Consider the following 14,369-nt stretch of genomic DNA (forward strand, 5'->3'; position numbering starts at 1 on the left):
GCAAAAGCCTTTGCCGCGGCTAGAAAGTAAACTGATTAAACCCCGGTTAGACGGAAGCGGCTTCGCACGTCTACGCAGGCGCGTTCCGCCTTCGGACGGTGGTCGGTGCGCAGGCGCGCATCCCAGTCGTCCAACCTGTAAACAGAGCAGCCCGCGGGAGACAACTTCTGTTTCCGGGTCACGCCTTGACAGCCGCTTTCACCACCCAGGTCAGCTCCACGGTTCGGTGAGTGTCGCCCCGCGGCAGGAATATCTGCAGTCTGGTACCTAACCTCGGGCACCACGCCCAGTAGCACTTCCATTCCCCGCTCACGATCTGCCAGCCTTCGAGGCTGGGATCTTGTCCCGGGCTTTAAGGAGATCGGGGCGAGGATTGGTACGCCTTTGGGGCTCCCCGGGAGATTTCGTGACCCCCCATTTCAGTACCGGCCCCGCGAGACCTCCTGGGATTGCTGTGGTCTTTGCGGAGCCCGTGCGGAAAGTGACACCACACGTCTTCGCCCTCCGTCCCCTAGACTCGGCTAGACCTAGCTGCCGCGAGCCCCCTCAGCTGGTGCGGTGGGGCGGGGGCGCGCCTGGCCGGGTCGCGGGCGTCCCAGCCTGTGGGCGAAAGCCCGGCCTCCCTAGCACCAGAGCTGCTGAATGTCGCCTCTCCCCTCCTTTGCTTCTAGCTTCGCATTAAGAAAAACCCCTTGGTGTTTTCTTCGGATCCGAAGTGGAAGAAAATGGGAGAGAGGGAGCTTTCTGCTCCAGCAGAGGAAAGGGGCCACAGAGGGTCAAACCGTGGACAGGCTGCTGTCTGGCGATATGTCGAGTCTAGATTTCGTGATCCTTCCTGACAGTGAATGTTGTCAATGTGCCCCGAAGTTTCACTCTTCAGCAGGAGCTTTGAGGCAGCCGCAGAGGACTAGTGGTTGTATTCTCAGTTAGGATTTCTTAGCCTGGAGTCCAAGAAAGCTCCGAAAATGATTGCAAGGGTCTAGTCTTTTTTTTTTTTTTTTCAGATTATCTTGACCCAGAAATGGTTAACAGAACCACTTTGGGCTAAGCCTTCCACTTTGGATGCTCTTTTTGTTCTTGGAATCGCTGACTCAAATGTGTCTGTACCTTTTCCCCTTTTTCCTTGCAACAATGAAGTGTAAGATACAGACTCTTGTCTCTGAGGAGTTTCGTGGCTGTTGCAAAGATTAAAACGTATTCCAAGTCTAAACTATTTGGAAAATTTCAGAGGCATATAAACAAGTGTGTAAGCTTATTAAGAATAAATAAGCTTTGTTCTTAATAAAGTAGGGAGAATACCCTAATTTGAATCATTGATACCTATGAATTGATTTTTCAGTTCAGTTCAGTCGCTCAGTTGTGTCCGACTCTTTGTGACCCCATTGACTGTAGCAGGCCAGGCCTCCCTGTCCATCACCAACTCCCAGAGTTCACTCAGACTCACGTCCATCGAGTCAGTGATGCCATCCAGCCAGCTCATCCTCTGTCGTCCCCTTCTCCTCCTGCCCCCAATCCCTCCCAGCATCAGAGTCTTTTCCAGTGAGTCAACTCTTCACATGAGGTGGCCAAAGGTTGATTTTTAACTTCCATTAATTAATACTATATATATTTTAAACAGATAAATGGCTACCCAGTAGCAAAATGGAAGAGTTTATAGTATTACTACATAATGTATAAGGGGAGAGTCCATCACAGAAGTTACATCATTTGAAATGACCAAAATAATTTTAGTGTTTTTCCCTTAGTAATCATCATGTGCATAAGATGTCTAATTACTGTAAGTCTTAAATTTTTCTAGGGTCCTAAGTAATAAGCTTTACATTGATTCAACAAATATTGAGAACCTGCTGTGTGCCAGGCACTATTAAAAATAACACTGTATTTACTGGCAGGGAGCTTGTGGTTTGATAGGATCCTGGATTCCTAAATGGTTACACCTAGAGAGCATACCATGCTTTCTTTACAGTTTTTGATATACGCTTTTTCATAGAAATGCTCTGCCTTCTTTGCTGTAATCTTAAATGTTCCCCAACTGGTATATGGCTCTTAGAGAGCCAAAACTTTTTATTATAGTTGAATTTAAGTATTGTTTTGATTGTGTTGTGTTTAGTCACTCAATTGTGTCTGACTCTTTATGACCCCATGGACTGTAGCCCACCAGGTCCATGGAATTCTCTAGGCAAGAATACTGGAGTGGGTTGCCGCTCCCTTCTCCAGGGGATGTTCCAGACCTGCAAATTCTTTATTGTCTGAGCCAATATTGCTTTATTTTCTTCTTCCAACACAGAACTCAGGTCTACTTCTCAGTTGTCACAAATGGCCAATTATTAAATTTTTTAATTCATTTTTTCACTCTTAAATCTGCTTGTTTTCCTGCAACTGCAAACATATATCATTAGTCAGAACTTTTAAACTTTTTTCCTAATTTTATATAGATGACCCCAGAGTAATTATACTTTGGCATTCCTTCCTTATTTTAGAATTTCACCTCAAAAACTTCTCATTTTTTCTTTGCCATTTTAAACTATTTCACAGATGGCTTGTCATCATTAACATAAATGCATTTGTTCTGTTTCTTCTCACAGGTAATAATCACTCCTATACCCTTTAGTCAATCAACCAGTATTTATTAAATAGCTACTTTTTGTGAGACTCTGGCTGGCCTGAGATGGTCTAAAGAAGTAGAAGAGGAGAACCTTGCCTCCCAATTGATTACAGTTTAGATGGAAAAACAGTATGAACATAACTATACTGCAAGGTCAAATGTAACAAGTAACCTAAAGGGGGTGCTGATAATAAAGACCACATAGTTCAGAGGAGGAAAACAGATGTTTTGTGAAATCCTTGGCCTTTACAGGAATCCCTTTCCTGGCTTGGTCTTTTTTAAACCATAAGGAGCTCCATGGGGAGCTTGGAGCATTTGGGGAAGTCCTGTGCTAGATGAGGTCAGAGAGTAGAGCCGGGGTTCCCAGGGTCAGAATCCTTTAGTCCAGTTTACCCAGCTCCCTCAGCAACTATCATATTCTCCTTCTTGTGATTAGGAAAAATGGGATTAATGAGTCACTGACTCTTTGAAATCTGGTTTTACTAGTGGGAAGGCCTTGGAGAACCCCGTAACCCTAAGGACAGGTGTGCTCAGTGGTATTGTGTATGCCTAAAACATCTTTGTTTCAGGCAGTTTGGAGCATGTGAACGTACTCTGAGCCTTGATGAGTTCCAGTATGTGGTATATTATGCAGAGCATTCAGAGCAAATACTCTCTCTCAGAGCGCTTAATCCGAACAATCGCTGCCATTCGCTCCTTCCCACACGACAATGTAGAGGACCTCATCAGAGGGGTGAGTGTACTGGGCTGACGCAGGAGTCCTTGGGGAGGTGAGGTGGGAAAGTTCCTGGGGAATCCTAATGGATTACAGATTTGCAGCTCTGACTCAGCACAAGATCATGGAGTTTTTACAGTTTTTACAATATTCTAAAGTGTATTAACCATTAACATATGTTTTGCTTCTCCCTCTTCTGCCTTTCACTTTGTGCAAATGATATTTTTCTTTGGGAATTATGTTCTAGATAACCCTAGTTTCATGCTCTTTGTGAAATCTCTCTCTGGGTATGGGCATATGGGATTCAGCAAGCTCAAACTCTTCTACACATGTTACGCTAAGGGAAGAAGGAGGAAAGCAAAGCATTAGTGGTTTTCAAACCCTTGTAGTTTATAATAATAATTACATGGAGGGATATCACTGGCCTTCTATCCTAACAACAGCTACCACTTACAGTTCTATAGAGATTATTAATCCCTAAAATGCATGGTAATTTTTGACTTAAGGAAACACTTTAACTGTCTGCCATCTAACCAGTACTATTCTGTACTTCTCTTAAATAGCTAGTATCCTGGAAGGGCGTTGATGCTTTTCTGTATATTATTCCTGTTGAAGAGAAGTTACAGGGTAATTGTTTTTTATCTCTAGAGAATGTATCCAGATGGCTACTTCTATACATTCTTTTGAACAGCTCTAGAATCCTGGTTACAGCCTAGAGCTCTGTAGCTACTTCAGAGTTGTGTGGCACAGCTGTGAGAAGAAAAGTCAGACAGCATTAGCTTGTTCTTAGCAAAAGTGGTATCAGAAGACTCAGCAGTAGAAACTTTCTCACATTCTAATTCCAGCTCTGCTGCTGAGTCATTCTGTGACTTTGGTCAGACCGTCGTATCTCCAGCTCCTTCATCAGATATGAAACAGAAGTACCAGTGGGGGCTAGGTGGCAGAGAATGCTGATACCAAGGGGCCACTTAGTTTATAAGTATATGCTATATACGTTTATAAACAAAGACATAACATTAAGATGACCTTACTGTTAGTGACGGTCATCTGTCAGATGGCAAGAAGAGCATGCCAGTTCTCCTGGCTTCTCTCTGAAAGATGCATTCCTGACTTTTTCAGAGCACGGTAGCCAGAGAAAGTCTATTGCTTTTCCAGCTTTCCTGCCTGGTGATAAGGTTCTACTGCTTTTACATGCAAGATTATGTCCTTAGTGATGTCCATCCCCGTGGCCATCTTTCAGGCTAACTTGTGGAGAAACTCAATGACTTGATCTAAGGCATCGACAGTTCCTTTCATTCATCTTCAGTGCATTCAGTGTATTGGTCGCATTCAGTGTATTGGTTTGGATATTGGCATTGTAATTTCATTTAATTAATAGGAATAGGCACTGGGGCTGGCCGTATATTTACAATACAGTCAGAGCTAGAGCCCTTCCCCACCCCCACCCCAGACATTGATCTGAGTCTTGTCCTGCATGGTGAGCCAGAGCTGAGCACACCAGTTGAAGTTTCCTTCTGTCCCTAGGGAGCAGATGTGAACTGTACCCACGGCACGCTGAAGCCCTTGCACTGTGCCTGCATGGTGTCCGATGCGGACTGTGTGGAGTTACTGCTGGAAAAGGGAGCTGAGGTAATGTTTTTTAACACTGTCACATCAGTGATTCACTAAAACTTGGGCTTCACACTTCCTTAAAATGTTTTGTCTCTTTTCCTATCTCTTCCCACCTTCTTGCTCCCACCTTCTAGGTAACTTTGGTGTGGCCAATATTCAAACAAAATGTAATGGTAAATCATCCAAAGTACTTCATTCCGTTGCCTTTCTTTCATACACTGACCATGGCTCTGGGAAGAGGTAATTTTTATCTCCCGTTAATCTCCCAGCCTTCCTTCTGGGATTGTTTATATTTCTATTTAATCCTCTTTTGATTGTTCAGTCCCCTCAACCCTGATTCAATCTAAACCACTTGAGACTTGCCACCAGCGTGCACTTCTCACATGCCTGTCACTGGAAAATAAGTCAGTGGGTCAGTCCCTTCCTCGGGATTGAGCTACTTGTGCTCTTTCTGCCCATTCATTTTTTTCTGTTTTACCATATCTTGTTACCGTCTTTCTAATGTATCTTAACATTAAAAAAAAAAAAAAAATAGATTAACTTTTATTGGCATTAGCAAGAAGCAGCGTAGTATAATGAATAAAAGAAGAGAGAGTCTGAACCCAGACTTCATGGATTTGAATTCCAGCTGTCATTTCCAGCTTTGTGATGTTGAACAGGTTACTTAACCTTTCTTTGCATCAGCTTCCCCATCTATAAAATAAGGATGATAAATGGTGTATTCTTCATAAGGTTGAAACTGTTTAGAACACTGGCATGTAGTAATTATTATACTAAACGAGTGCCTGTTAAATAAATAAAGTAGCAGTTTTGACAACTTTTGTGGCATCTTCAGGGTGCACAGGTTGAGGCAGTCGTTTGATTAAAGATGCCATGAAGCAGGTGTGCTGGTGGGTAAGCCTGCTCTAGGTCCCCACCTCCACACAACCATGCTGTTCTCTGCCTGTCATGAACTATCCTGTAACTTTTGTGAGTGACCCTGAAGTGAAAGGCAGTGATTAATAGCAATGATGAAAGTGAGACTATCCCCAGGGTGAGGGGGCAGTTTTTAGCTAAATAGAAGATTGAAGATTAAATATTTCAGGGGTGGGGTTTTTTAAGTGCATTTTATGGGGGAGAAAATTCACTATTTAAACCTAGGATTTAAATGAAATCTTTGTAGCCTCCAAATATTATAGGAGATGCTGAGTAGCAAGCCAGCAGCTTTTCAGCATCAGAGGATTTGTGCTCTTTCCTTGGCATGCTTTCCTCCAGATTCTCTCATGGCCCCACAAAATACGTTTGCAGGGGGCTGACTTGGATAAATAGTTCTGAGCTGCTCTGTGTGGTTAAAAAACACAGCAGAGCTACATGGACAGAAACTTGACTTCATTATTTTTCAGTCTGGTTGCCATTAGCCACAGGATACAGAGTGAGTCAGGATAAGTAGAATAATCCAGAACCTTTACTCTGGCCAGTATGTTCAAGCTGCCTTCCAATAAATGTCTTTCAGAGTAGTTACAAGTACTTAGACTTCTTCTGTTTCTTCTCCCTTACTGTGTGGTAGAGGTCCTAGGGAACAATAAATAAGAATGTGGCAGCAAAATCCTAGATGATACAGGCCAGTTAACCAGTGGACATAATAAAGAGTGTTGGTTGTCTGGGGACTATTGTTTTCCTACTTGCCCCTCAGCTCCATCCTGAGCACAACTCCCTGGGAATTGCTTGTTGACCTGCATGTTCAGAAAATTACATAGCAAAGACAGTGGCTAGGCACATGCAAGCCTCTTTGCCCGCCCATCGTCCATACACTGTAATATAGTCACTCCCTCTTCACAGGTGAATGCCCTGGATGGTTACAACCGAACAGCCCTCCACTATGCAGCTGAGAAAGATGAGGCTTGTGTGGAGGTCCTGTTGGAGTATGGTGCAAACCCCAATGCACTGGATGGTAACCGAGACACCCCACTTCACTGGGCAGCCTTTAAGAACAATGCTGAGTGTGTGCGGGCCCTCCTAGAGAGCGGGGCCTCTGTCAACGCCCTGGATTACAACAATGACACCCCGCTTAGCTGGGCTGCCATGAAGGGAAATCTTGAGAGCGTCAGCATCCTTCTTGATTATGGTGCAGAGGTCAGAGTCATCAACTTAAAAGGCCAGACGCCCATCTCCCGCCTGGTGGCTCTGCTAGTCAGGGGACTTGGGACAGAGAAAGAGGACTCTTGCTTTGAGCTCCTCCACAGAGCTGTTGGACACTTTGAATTAAGGAAAAATGGCACCATGCCACGAGAAGTGGCCAAAGACCAGCAGCTGTGTGAAAAGCTGACTGTTCTATGCTCAGCCCCAGGGACTCTAAAAACACTTTCTCGCTATGCTGTGCGCCGGAGCCTGGGACTCCAGTATCTGCCAGATGCCGTCAAGGGCCTGCCTCTGCCAGCTTCTCTGAAGGAATACCTGTTACTCATAGAATAGCCTGGAGGAGACGTCAGGCCGGCAACTCTGCGTAAGGTTTTGCCCTGTAGCACCGTCTGTCTTGGAAAACAGGAAAAGCAGTTGTTCCTGTTGTGTGGTTTATATTTCAAGGCAACATGTCACAACAGTAACCTTCACATCACCTCCCCTCCCCAAACCAAGCAAACAAACAAAAAAATGTCCCTCACTTTTGTTTCTGTTTCTTGCTTACTGGGCCTTTTATATTGCACCCTGCAAAGGAAGAGGTCTCCCCAACCCTCATTAGGGAAAGAAATCAACAGTGAGACTGAATTTCTCTGGGCAGATGAAGAGTACTTTTAGCATGTGCGTTTGGTTTGCCTTTGGGAACATGATTAACTTTCGGAAGAATCCCTCTAGAAACATTTTAATTGATCTGTGAAGAAGTTTAAGAAAATTCCAGCTAACAGCTGCAGCCCAAAGATGAAGATACTACCGCCTCAGATGGTGCACAGGTTCAGAACTGGGCCAGATGTCCCTAGAATTATCCCTGGGCATTCAAAAGGGACTGGCCCCTTCTTACCACTAAAGGGAAGGGCAGTTTTTGCTCCTTTTCCATGAGTGTGCCCAAGGCTTACAGTAGTTCAGCAATGTTATTTTAGAAAGATTATCTTGCTGCTGTCCATATAGTAGGAGATAGGAGGTTCTAAGCAGTCCTAAGAACTTTTCTTCGAATGCAGTTCTTTCTCTTCCTGACAGCCAGTGGGCTTGGCCGGCTCTTGCTGCGCCCACCATAGAGGGAGGTGTCTGCTCTAGCAGGGGAGGACGTGGGCTGGGCTGCCTTTTCTCATGCGTCTTTCATTCACTCTGCTAAGAGTTTGGAGTTTGTTTTCAGTTGTTTTGGAAACTTTGCTTTTTACTGATCTACACAAAAAGACATTGGTGGTGTAGGTGGAGTTAGGGAGTGGGGGAAGAGCACTCTTAAGAGCTTCCTCTGAGATGACCCACCTTCCCAAAAGAGATCTTTTTTTGTGAACAATACTTAGTCTAGGTACTCTTCATGTTCCTAAGCTAGATCAAGTTGTTGATTCTAGATGACCTTATGCAAATGTGAAAGACTTTTTTTTTTTTAACTGATTGGGAACTATAAATAAAAATGAACAGAATCTGCTGACACAGCTAATTTGAAAAAGTATGTCTGCTTTTGTCCTTTTGTTATTGGTGTTTTTTGCTCACGTACGGAAAAAAAAGGAAATAAAAAGGTCTAAAAGCAAGTTTGGAAATTTCAACTGTTCCTACTTTTCGTTACATCATCGTCCCGAGTCCCAGTGTCATCTCTGAGGCTGTCACACCACCTGCATAGGCTGTTTTGAAGAATCAGTGATAATGGTGCTTGATATTTATTAATTTCTCTTCCCCTTAAAGAACTGTACAGAGAACATTTGGCTGCTTTAATTAATGTTGGACTCTGACAAGACTTCTCGGTCATTTTTTAGAACTGTTTCTAGGGGGTAGCAGTTATATACTTTGGATAGCCAGCAAAACTGAAGTACTAGACAGTCCTTTACCCACTCCAGTGTTCTTGCCTGGAGAATCCCAGGGACAGGGGAGCCTGGTGGGCTGCCGTCTATGGGGTCGCATAGAGTCAGACACGACTAAAGCGACTTAGCAGCAGCAGTAGCAGACAGTCCTTTCCTCTGTTCCTTGGAAAACCCCAAACCTCCTTCCTGCTTCAGCAAGCAAGTGAGGAAGCTGTGTTAGTGGGAGAGATATGTATGCTTGTGCCAAGAGCCAGGATCTGATTCTTGGACTCTAATCTCAAGCCTCTCATTGACAGGGCAGCATCCCATCAGTTCAGGGCACAGTATGCAGATGCAATTACAGCTGTATTACATGGGTGCTTGCTAATGAGGAAGTGTGGGAACAGAAAACAAACTGAGCTGACCAAGAACTCATGGTTTTCCAAAGCAGCATTTCAACCAACCCACCAAACTAGGTCCAGAATTGAATGTCTCTGTTTTCCAGGCATGTCACCCCACCGAGATGGAGTCTGGCTTTCATCCAGAAAGGAGCACAGGGGGAAAAGTTGAGAAGGAAGAACCCTGGGTTGTCGGAGTAGAGATTAGGGAATGGCTGGAAAAAAAGCAAAGCTGGGTAATGGGTGTATGACCAAGAGGTAGAACATAACTTTATGCTTAGGGAAGATGGGAGTGTCCTTGGCTACAGAGGATGAGGGACTGCTTGTGGGATGAGGGTGAGGATGGTGTCCTGTGTTCTGGGACCCTGCGTACAGAGTCAAGAGAACCCAAGAATCGAAGTACACGGAGTTAGCACATGGGCTGCCTTTTCCCGGGTGTCCGTCTGGGCAGAGTCCATTGCTTGGGGCTGACAAGAATGCACTTGTGAAGATGGTAAGAGGAGAAGCCAAAGCACAGTGACCAGTTGGCATTTATTAGTGTAGTTATGGTGTGTCACTGTCATAATAGTAGTAGAGGAACCATGACTCTATTATCACAAATAAATAAAGCTTATTTTTAGGAAAATTCTAACCGAGTAACTGAAATCGAGCAGTGGTACTAGAGGAGTCCAGCCTTGTGTGACACAGGAAGCTGGGGTAGAAGTCGGGAGAAATTCTACATACAGGGAGCTTCCACTTACGGCCCCTGCCCCAGCTCCCTGGCTAGAGCTGACCATGGCTGCAGTTACAGAATAAAAGGAAACCTAATGGAAAATGCACTGAAACACGTGAGAATACACAGACTTGGATCTGTTGGGGTGAGCTGACCATAGCAGACAATCCATTCTTCTCTTTGCAAAGAGGCCTAGACGTTAGCTTCTCCGGACCGCTTCCGAGAGATGTGCTCCAGGTGGGCGTGCTCTGAGGTATCCAAGTCAATCTCGTACTTGGCGAGGATCTTGAGGATGGGCCTCAGCTTCAGCCACCACTGCTCCTTGGGGATGCGGTGCCTACAGAGGAATGAGGTAGATGATGATTTAATCTTCAGCACCCCAATCAACTTCTATCTGAGGCTATGGGAAGAAGTGGAGCAGCAGAGGCTGAATTTGGGACCTAAGCACCAGATCTGAAATAGGTATGACTACAGATGTTAATCCTAAGGAAAAAGGACTGAAGACGTGAACAGCCTGGGAAGAGCAGATCTCAGCAACTGCTGGGGAGGGAACCACCCCAGGAGGCAGATGTACTCACTCAAAATCCGTCTGTTCCTTCAACTCAGTCACTGGTTGGAAGACCAGGGCCCTCTTACGCATCCCCAGAACACAGCCCGAGTCTGGGGAATTGGCAAAGATCCGCCCTGCAACAGGGATAGTCAGTCAGCTTCTATGCTGGGAACTGGCCTCTAGGAAAGCGGCTCACCCTCTTACCCCACCTACCATTACGGTAACTCTCTTTGATTTTCCCTGACATCCAGTTCATAGCCTTTGCACCCATCTTAGTGGCAAAATTCCTGTCGAATGGAGTTGGGCTCCCACCCTGGAAAAAGAGTGATAAAAGTTCAAGGGGCAGGACTCTAATGAAGTGGCAAAGACATGCTAATACACAGAGAAAAATGAAAGGATGGGTCTCAGGTTTATAACCAGAAACAGGAATCCAGAAGTCTTAACTATGAAAGGAAATCCTGAAACCGGGCAGGGCACCAGGGCGAGCTGGGCTGGCAGGTCTGGCGGTTTATCAGCTCTAGGAGTAATTAGTACGAGGGGATGCTTGGTCTCCCAGTTGCCTCTTCTAGCTCCCTGGCTGCATGACCCTGTTCATTTACTCCTAATCTTTCTGGCCTCTCGGTCAGCTCCCTGCCCTTCACTAGCCTAGCAGCTTTTGTCACTCACCATCGATGAACAAGTGTTCCTTGTGACCTAATCTGGGTGCCTTGGTAGCACCTCAGAATAATATAAAACATGATGCAGTTTCTCTGAACAAAGCAAAAGTAAGTGGGAAAATGGGAAGGAAGGAAAAACAGAAAAGAGGTCTTCATACTTTATCCAATAGTACCCCATTCCTTCAGGAGCTGATAAGCCCATTCAAACTGAGATAATGTGAATTCATCTGTGGGTACAGAAAGGTCAAAGGTCAATACTTATGCAGCATCAGCGGGGAAGGTTTGGAATGGGGCAGGTCTCAGACCACTAGCAGCATCTGTGAGTGAGTCTTGGATGCAGATTACTTTCCCCTGGAAACCCTAGTGAGTGGAGACAGAGCCCAACTCTGGCAAGGTGCCCACACTCATCTCACAGGGTGCCCACGAAGGCAGCATGGTGTGTGGGGAAAGCACTGAGCCAGCTCATTTTGGCCTCACTCAAGCCTGATTAGCAGCTCTGGGAAAATTACTTCTCTCTGAGCCTCATTTCCTTCATTGAAGCAGTGGTTCTCAACTGGAGATGACCTGGCCCCCCAGGGGACATTTGGTAATATCTGGAGACTTTTTTCAGTCACACAAGTGGGGAGGGTGTGCTACCAGTGAGGGCTCATCTAGTGAGTAGAGTCTGGGGTGTTGCTAAGCCATCCTACGACCCACACAACCACCACAAAAAAGTTTCCAGCTCAAAATGGCAAGAGTGCCAAGGTGGAGAAACTCTGCCCTAAATAAAGAGGCTGAACCACAGAATCTCTCAGGCCATTTCCAAGGTAAAGACTTGTGATTCTGTGACTGCGGAGCCTGCAGGCCTGTGCTGTGGCGGCCCCAACAGCCACCAGCAGGTGGGAGGCCACTGGGAGGCTCTGGCTGCTGGGTGGGGGTTTTCTGTGGCCTCTGGTGACAGCATGGTGCGTCTGCCCCACCTGCTGCATGTGGCCCAGCACGTTCTTCCTGCTGTCGAAGATGCCCTTCCCCTCCTCAGAGTACAAGTTGAAGATGAAGTCAGTGGTGTAGTTCTCATTGCACTTCTCGTTCCTGCAGAAGAGACGGCAGCCTGTGCCCGGCGCTGGCCCTCTCCCTCCCCCTGCCTTCTCCAAGCTCTGTGGGCTTTGTCCCTCCCAGTTCCATCTCCTCCCGGGGTCCGGGCTCTCCCACACTGTATTCACAGACTCCACGGGGTGCGCCAGCCAGGGCTGCGGTCTGGCCAGGGCCGAAGCCTGACTGCTGCTCCTCCGCACTCAGGAGCAGGCCAGGGACGAGGCTACTCCTCACTCAGGAGCAGGCCAGGGACGAGGTACCTTAACACCAGGCCCCTCTTCACAGTCGTTTTCATCTTCTGCACCAGATGCTCCACATTCACCTGAAAATGAAATGGAAAATCCTAAACCCGGCTGAGCAGGCCTCTACAGGAGGGAGAGGCACACGAGGAGGGCGGGCTGCTGACAGCTCAGGGCTGGCCTGCACCTAATCCCTTTAAGAAGGTCACGACAGACAGACAAGCGAAGACCCAGCTGAGCTGGGCAGAGCAGGCAGAGGGAAAGCTGGAGAGAGTGTGGGAACTGTCAATCTGAAGCTCCTTTCCATCCCTTCCCAATCTCCCTTTCTAGGGGTTTCAGTTCTTCCACCCTGAGAGAGCCAGCCCTGCCCTCGGTGTCGGTCTCTAAATGGGTGGCGTTCGTGGACAGCAGTGACTCACTGCGGAGAAAACACCCCCATCTAGGCTTTGAGTCAGGGGTGAAGGAGGGAGAGGGTCACCCTCCACTGATGGCTGGGCCCTTGGAGTAGTGAGTTCCCGCAACCTGCCAACCTCCTCTGTGTGGTTCGAGTGAACGAAGATCTTAGAAATGAGGATCATAAGGGAATCCCCTCAAAAATGGAGTTAGTGGTCCGTTTGGTAGCAAGGAAAATCTGAAGTAGGGGGGATGTGACTTTTTCAATCAGTTAAACCGCCTCCTCAAAGTTTAGAAAAGTTTTATAACCTCACTGAACCTTGCTCATCTGTAATATGGAGATAACCCCTCCCGTGCATGGCTGTTGTGAAAATAAAATGCAAAAAGGCACATAAAGGGCTTAGCTGCAGCCACCCTTCAAATGAATGCTCCAACAGGAGGGGCACCACATACAGAATGTCACACCACAGCACGCCTGCCTGGCGCTCTTCCGAGGACTCCACAGACCATCAGCTCTGTCCTTGCCTTAAGCTCTCACAGCTTAGGTCGCCACGGGGACATGGGGACCAATGGGGCAAGGAAGAGCCTCCTAACAAGCTCTGGGTAGCCGTCTACCTGCAGGTCTCGAATGGTGAAGGGGTCCTCAAAAATATACGCAGCATCAGCCCCAGCTGCCAGGCCTGCCATGGTGGCCAGGTAGCCACAGTAGCCGCCCATCGTTTCAATGATAAACACACGGCGCTTGGTGCCTGCCGCTGACTGCTTGATGCGGTCACACGTCTGCAGAGACAACACGTCAGAGAAAGACAGGGTCAGGGATGTGACTCTTGTCACTTCTCTGGGCCCCACCATCACCCGACTCTGGAGCTATGTCCCCCTAGGCCAGCAGGGCCCCAGAGCCCCCTCCAGTTCTCGTCAACAAGGATGGCAGGCACATCTGGCAAGTGCAGTGTGGACCTCCTCCCCCAGAAGGAAGCTATTCCTACCCTTCCTGTGCTTGGACTAGGGGAACTATGATCTAGGGCCTCAGAAATGAAAAATCACTTGGAGTGCGGAGTACAGATGCATCTCCAGGCTAGAGGACTCACAGCGAGGAGGATGGACACAACGTGTTAAGTGCGTGTGGGCAAACTCAGAGCTTGAGAAGTATTCTTCTCACACCGTCACTTGGCTGGTACAAATCAAGTGCTCACTTCCTAGCCCAGACTCGGTCCAGGGACTGGAGCCCCAAGCCAGGGGCTGGGAAGCCGCGGGGACCCTCACCATGCAGATGGTGTTGAGGGCAGTGTCAGCCCCCACGCTGAAGTCCGAGCCGGGCACATTGTTGGAGACCGTGGCAGGGATGACCACGAAGGGGATGCAGAGCTCATCATACTGCTTCCTGCCTTCCATCAGCTCCAGGCCCCCCGTGTAAGCCTGAAAAGACAAAGCCACGGGGGCAGGAATGAGGGGGAGAAGGCGGGAACGGGGGCAGGAGGAGAGGAAGA

The 14,369-nt window shown here is 47.2% G+C and overlaps 2 protein-coding genes across 5 annotated transcripts in view; one reads left to right on the forward strand and one right to left on the reverse strand.

Moving 5' to 3' along the window:
- The first annotated feature begins 82 nt into the window (after positions 1-82).
- ASB8 (ankyrin repeat and SOCS box containing 8) lies at positions 83-8,623 on the forward strand. 3 transcript variants are annotated; one of them, XM_019960701.2, is made up of 4 exons: positions 83-226; positions 3,175-3,338; positions 4,845-4,949; positions 6,750-8,623. In XM_019960701.2, exons 2-4 carry the CDS (start codon positions 3,210-3,212, stop codon positions 7,380-7,382), a joined length of 867 nt encoding a protein of 288 aa, XP_019816260.1. In that variant the 5' UTR covers positions 83-226; positions 3,175-3,209; the 3' UTR covers positions 7,383-8,623. The 3 variants fall into 3 exon arrangements, with proteins under 3 accessions (XP_019816260.1, XP_019816259.1, XP_019816261.1); XM_019960700.2 differs by having other exon boundaries at positions 96-226; positions 3,179-3,338; XM_019960702.2 differs by lacking the exon at positions 83-226 and adding an exon at positions 235-376 and having other exon boundaries at positions 3,179-3,338.
- A 1,147-nt stretch (positions 8,624-9,770) lies between these two features.
- Positions 9,771-14,369, reverse strand: part of PFKM (phosphofructokinase, muscle) — a 44,875-nt gene continuing 40,276 nt past the window's right edge. For both annotated transcript variants that reach the window (XM_070789201.1, XM_019960698.2), the window contains 7 exons: positions 14,146-14,298; positions 13,498-13,662; positions 12,511-12,572; positions 12,136-12,247; positions 10,734-10,833; positions 10,549-10,654; positions 9,771-10,307 (listed from right to left, as the gene is read on the reverse strand). In XM_070789201.1, coding sequence (XP_070645302.1) covers positions 10,163-10,307; positions 10,549-10,654; positions 10,734-10,833; positions 12,136-12,247; positions 12,511-12,572; positions 13,498-13,662; positions 14,146-14,298 — 843 coding nt within the window. In that variant the 3' untranslated portion in view covers positions 9,771-10,162. The remainder of the gene's footprint in view (positions 10,308-10,548; positions 10,655-10,733; positions 10,834-12,135; positions 12,248-12,510; positions 12,573-13,497; positions 13,663-14,145; positions 14,299-14,369) is intronic.

The sequence above is a fragment of the Bos indicus genome, chromosome 5, assembly GCF_029378745.1.
Source record: "Bos indicus isolate NIAB-ARS_2022 breed Sahiwal x Tharparkar chromosome 5, NIAB-ARS_B.indTharparkar_mat_pri_1.0, whole genome shotgun sequence".
Taxonomy (NCBI): domain Eukaryota; kingdom Metazoa; phylum Chordata; class Mammalia; order Artiodactyla; family Bovidae; genus Bos; species Bos indicus.

Bases quoted from the DNA above. Each gene is read 5' to 3' on its own strand.
- ASB8 (XM_019960701.2), top strand. From the start codon at position 3,210: ATGAGTTCCAGTATGTGGTATATTATGCAGAGCATTCAGAGCAAATAC. The intron at 3,339-4,844 runs GTGAGTGTACTG...TTCTGTCCCTAG, and splicing joins TAGAGGACCTCATCAGAGGG to GGAGCAGATGTGAACTGTAC. The intron at 4,950-6,749 runs GTAATGTTTTTT...CCCTCTTCACAG, and splicing joins TGCTGGAAAAGGGAGCTGAG to GTGAATGCCCTGGATGGTTA.